At 36.3% G+C, this 5,856-nt stretch overlaps 1 protein-coding gene across 4 annotated transcripts in view; it reads left to right on the top strand.

The window, feature by feature from the left end:
- The window catches only part of IQGAP2 (IQ motif containing GTPase activating protein 2), a 175,576-nt gene that overhangs the window by 159,265 nt on the left and 10,455 nt on the right, over positions 1-5,856 (top strand). For all 4 annotated transcript variants that reach the window (XM_014521523.2, XM_014521525.2, XM_014521524.2 and 1 more), the window contains 2 exons: positions 4,058-4,145; positions 5,123-5,335. In XM_014521523.2, the coding sequence (XP_014377009.1) occupies positions 4,058-4,145; positions 5,123-5,335 (301 nt within the window). The remainder of the gene's footprint in view (positions 1-4,057; positions 4,146-5,122; positions 5,336-5,856) is intronic.

Here is a 5,856-nt window from a genome sequence, read left to right on the forward strand (position 1 = left end):
TCCTGCTGCTAAGACACCAAGCCGAGCACCTTACCACTTGACCTCAGTCCAGCCCAGTCCAGACAATTTCAGTACGTCTTCTGCCATGCACAGCAGGCCCTTTGACAAGTTCTCCTTTCTAATATTATTTCAACTACTTCAAATATTAGGGTATGCCCAAGTATAGTACTATAATGCTTTCTTATGGAGCCCCAGCCCATTTCTGATTTTAGGATTTGGCCCACTTTAAAAACAAAAAAACCAAACAACAAGAAAAAGTTGAAAACCACTACTTTAAACCAGTGGTTTTCAACTTTTTTCATTCATGGACCTCTTAAAATTTCAAGTGGAGGTGTGGACCCCTTTCAGTTGTAAGTGTGGGTATTGACATACTTTTGATCATAGTCATCTTTCACGGACCCCTTAAACATAGTCTGTGGACCCCAGGTTGAAAACCACTACTTTAGTATTAAAGACCTGGGCCAAATTTGGACTGCAGCTCTGGATATGCAAGTAGTTTTACCAACTTGTCCAGTCAGTATCTCGTCTCCCACTTTAAAAAAAAAAGAATATCATAAGGGATAACTTCCAAGATTCTTGGTGTTCTGAATTTACTGGCTCTTTCAGCTTTGCCCATTGTGAAATATTCACTATCCTAAAAAGAAACAGTTTTTCCTGAAATTATGGAAGGATTCCACTTTAGAATTTTTATCTCCTTGGACATTCAAGACAAGTTGCTATCAAGACTTTAAGATGGTGAGACAGGGTCAGTTTGTACTGTACTCCCACTCAGTTGGAAACACTTGAAAACATTTTTGTCTGGTTTTGCTGCTACCAAATGTTTGTACAGATGCTGTGCTTCAGTTCTCAGATAGGTGACTTATGTAGTGAAAAGAGAGATTTCATACCTCTTCAAATAATTGATTTAAGAAATAGGAGTAAAACCTTTTAGGAAGTACATTATATAAAATTATTTTTGTTAACTTTATTTCTGTTTTACTGGAGTAGAGTAATTCAAGTTTAAACTAAATGCATAGAGGTAACTTGAATTAAACAGTGTTGAGAACAGGTCTTACAGGAGGAGGGTACTAAGCATCTGAACTGATATTCTGAAGTGTTTTGGTTCTAATTAGATCTGTCATTCTGTTAACATGTTGCTGCAGGAGTTGGAGCTGTGGATAGTTTTGTAGTCCTAAGTATCCACTGAATCTAAAAAGTGGATTAGTTCTAAGTGGTAACTGTGTAAAGCTTTGAACTTTGAAGAATGTTATTAGCTGCAATGTTTTACAATACAAGCCCCAATTCTATAACCTTTACCATAGGTTTGTTTGCAAAATCTACCTCCTGATTCAACAGGTAGGGATAATGGTTTTGTGGAAGTCCAAAGAAACTGTTGATTTTTATACTCCAGAAAATGGTTGAAGATTTTATCTGAAAAAGATAAGCAGGTGTTTGGTTTGTTGTTGTTTTCCCACTAGCATGGGAGTTTTGAATGTTGATCTAAAATATTTCTTACTCCAAAACATTTGAGCATTTTTGATAACTTGGTATCATGCCATTTTTCATAGAGCTTCTTCTGCATCTACCCTTAATTTCCAATACAGAATCTACTGAATAAGTGTAGGAACAACTCTGCACATTTCACTGTTCATGTGGCATTGGTTTATGCCGGGCACCTTGCAGGCAGGTAGGGGAGGAATGATCTTTGCCTGAGGCAAAGCCTATTGAGGCAAAGGAGAGGAGGGGGGACATGAAAAGATTTATGAATGATTAGTAAAGTTGACTATGTGACTCTTGGTTGTTTCAATTTTAGGAGTTTTTTGTTGTTGTTGATGTTATTGCCTTACTATATTATTTCTATAAATACCTAATTGGGATGGAGGAGTATTAAATTATAATTAAAATTATAGCTCAGCCTGGGCATCTGTATAGTTCCCACCATTTCTGTAAGGGTGTTGTGTTCTGTCGCCCTTTTAAAAATATGATTATTTATTTCTGTCAAATCAATTATAAATAGCAACTGAGTTAAGGTATTTATATGCAACTTTTGGGGGGATGATTTGGATAGGGATGATCCTGTCTCAGTTAGGGGGTTGGACTAGGTCACCCCTAGAGGGCACTTTCAGCCCTACTTTTCTATCCTAAAAGTATATACATCTTTACTTGTAGTATTTAGTTATGTGGTTTTCAAGCTACTCCATCTATTGTTTAGTACTTAATGAAATATTTGGGTTATATTGTTTGGTAAGTTTTGTGATTATGTGCATACTTGAGCAATTAATATTTCCAAGAACGTTCAATGCTGTTTGGGATTATGTACCTGTTACGATTCCTGTCAGGCATTTGTTTTTCTGATATGCACATATAAAGTAACATTACAAGATACTGAGATTTTCACAAACAGGTATGTGCTAAAAAAAAACAAATATAGCATCCAGTTGGTCACGGACTCTGTATGTCCAAATTTGGATGCACGTTGTTCAAGCTTCCTCCCCTAGAGAATTAGTGCAGTGTAGTTTAAAGACTAGTTTAAAGGTTTTATAGAAAAATCCTATGGAAAAATAAGGCTGAAAGAGACCTCAAGAGTTTGTAGCTCAAATCCCACCTTGTGGCTTAAGGCAGAATCATTCTTGTACAAGCTATACCAGACAAATGGTTGTCTAACCTGTACTTAAATTTACAAGGATGGAAATTCCACATCCTCTAGATTTTCTGTTCCTGTGCTTAAATCCTTCCCCTTTCTCTGTCCACCTCCCACCTCGATCCCATAGTAAGAAAGTTCTTCCTAAGTGTTTCTAGTGAAGACCAGAAGAGACTGGTAAAGACCTGCTTTAGAGGCACTAATCCAGAAAAAAATATAGGTAGAATGCACTTGTCTTTGGCTTACGGTAATATATTCCAGAGCAGATTCCAGGGAAAGCAAGTAGCAGAAGAAATCCCTGAGAAACTGCTCCATGTGTCTGAGTAGTCACGTGCAGTGCGCACAAGCTGTAGGTTGAGGGAACAGACTGCTAGCAGGTTCACAGATCCCTAGTTTGCTTATGGGTTAGAATGTGACACTAATCATTTTTACTATGTTGGGAGTCATTTTTAACACTTTTTTTTTTTTCTCCACATGAAAACTTGATTCTGACTCAAACAATTTGTTCCAAGCAGGAAGTTGTGATAAACACCTCTTATAAACAAAGAAGACCATTTACATTAGACAAAACATTGTGACATCGATTTTTTTTTCTTAATTTTTAAATTAGAAGTTAAAATGTTTTACATAGGTCCTCAAAAATAAATCGCCACCTATCACAGAAGTTTTACTTCTCGTACTTCTGTGTGTGCATTCCCCCCCCCCCCAAAAAAAAACAACAAACAAACAAACACTTAAAAAACAACCCCAAAACCCAGCTTGTGGCATTCATTTGAAGTCTGGTGTATATTTCACATGTAATAGACTAATCTGTTTACTGTGCTGCCGGAAGAGTTGATGGTAGTTTGTTACAATGTACTCTGCTGCAGAGCTGCCTAACAGAGTGTTCTGGGAAGAAGTATAGAATGAATAGGCAGCAGGAACTCAGATAAATGTTACCAAAAAGGAAACTATTTAAATATCAGGCCAAAACAGTTTCCTTTTGCTTGGGATACATCTTTGCTAATAAGCATGGTAATATGCTTTATCAATTGTATGTTCTTTCTGAAATTCAGCAATTTGTTTCCTTTGTTTCTGTAAATCCAGATGGCTCTTAAAATTGTATATTTATCAGGCTTTGAAAGATCTGTGTAACTATGTCTGTCATCTTGTCAAAGTCCTAAACTGCATAATCCATATGCATCTAGCTATGTGAATTCTTATTATGGCATCCATTACCATCACAAGACATACAAGTTGGCTTGGCTACAAAAGTCTATATATTGAAATTGTTATTTTCCTACTACTGCTAACATCGCTGAAATCATGAAGTAGTAGGAAAGGTAAATTATATCCTTGAAAAATACTAAAATGAAGCATGTGTGAATTTTGAATAAACTATTTTAAGAAACAAAATGCAGCAGCCTTAAACTATTCATCCTTTATTTATCTGTAAAGGACAAAGAGACTTATAGTTGATGTGATACGAGCCCAACCTGGGGATACACTCTTAGAAATCCTAGAAACACCCGCATCTGGACAGCAGGTAAATGTCATTCTGTATGCTAATAAATAAGAAAGATATCCATCTCATGGCTCAGGATTTGAAACAAGTAACAAACTTCCTTGATACCCATTGCCAAATAAACGTTTTCAAGCTAGACAGTCATGAAATGAAATACTGCTTTTTAAGCAAATAACTGGTAACAAAAACAAAAGTTGGTATGAAATCCTTAAAGTAGGTAGGCCTCTAGTTAAGTAACTTCAGGTGTGGACAATGGGACTGTTTTTAAAAAGACCTTTTATGTATATCCCTTAAATAACAGTAACTGATACTGTGGATCTCTTACTATGAAAGGAGGACACCAAAAAGTAACATCAAAATGATAGAATTTTATTCTTGAAATTTTAAACACAGACTTCTAAACGGAATCTTTTTTGTTGCTTTCATACTATCAAGCAAACCATCATTTCTCATGAAATCTCAAACATCTTTCTACTTAGTTTATTTTCTTATGCTGTATAAGCAAACAGCTGCATAGGAAACTGCATGTCACCTTTCCTATGATGGGAATTGTGTAGGCATTGCTGCTTATCTGGGAGACTATCAAATTATGCAGCAGCAAATCTTGTGTTGTCAGAAACGTAACAAACCCTCTTTGGTTTATTTGTACCTTTAAGAACAGCAAGGGAAGTTAGGTTCTTTAAGTTCTGGAAGCCCTGTTCTAAAAGTGATGAAGCAAATGGGAATCTATTTGCTTCGATACAATTTAGAGCAGGCAATGGTAACGCAATTCAAACATACTCCCATATGTCCACCAAAATACTTACTAATGGGGACCGACTTTTAAGATGCCTTCAAGAGGCAGAATAATAACTGAACTCCCTTTAAAATAGTCAATGTGAATAGACTATAAATAGACCATTTAATTAACTATCTATTTTCTTTCTACAGAAGAGGGAACATCTGGACATTTTCATGTTTGTCGTAAGTTAAATTGTTTCTTTTAATATATTTTCCAGGAATCCGAGCACTCAAAACTTGTGAAGCAACGTGCCATCTTGGATTCCAAAACACCAGAGAAAATGAAACATAGTCAGTCTGTTTTTGAGGACGGACAGTTACCTTTGGAGCAAAAGAAAAGGAAAATTCAGAGAAATCTTCGGACATTAGAACAGGCTGGATTAGTGTCTTCGGCGACTAAATACCAGGAAATCATTAATGATATTGCTAAGGTGATTTCACTTTTTGGGAATGCGTATCTGGTAAACTTTCTAATTTGGAATACCGAACAGGGTCTACTGAAGCATCCAAATAATAGATAGATTTTGTGTCGATTTGAAAGTGAATTTGCTGCCAAATTCATGTTAATTGGCAAAATACACAGTTGCTTAAATTGAATACCATACAAAGATGGGCAGTTTGTGGAAGTGAAGATTAACTGAATTTCTAGTATGGTGGATATTTTTATGTAGTGTTTATTGGATCCAGAAAGACATTACTGGCTTCAGAAATATGCCAGGATCCAAAATATGTAAGGGATCCATATTAAATAATCCATTGACCTCTTACCATGTGCTACCAAGCTTTGAACTCAGTAGTTCAGATGCCAGGTCATGGAGAGCTGTATATTATGACTGCTGTTTACTAACAGAGCTGAAACACTCGATTCCAACAGTATATAGGGACTACTGCTTTACCAGTTGTATCCAGTGGGATCCACATTGACACTTACCCAGAGCCAGCAGTTTCCCTA

The sequence above is a fragment of the Alligator sinensis genome, unplaced genomic scaffold, assembly GCF_000455745.1.
Source record: "Alligator sinensis unplaced genomic scaffold, ASM45574v1 scaffold159_1, whole genome shotgun sequence".
NCBI lineage: Eukaryota > Metazoa > Chordata > Crocodylia > Alligatoridae > Alligator > Alligator sinensis.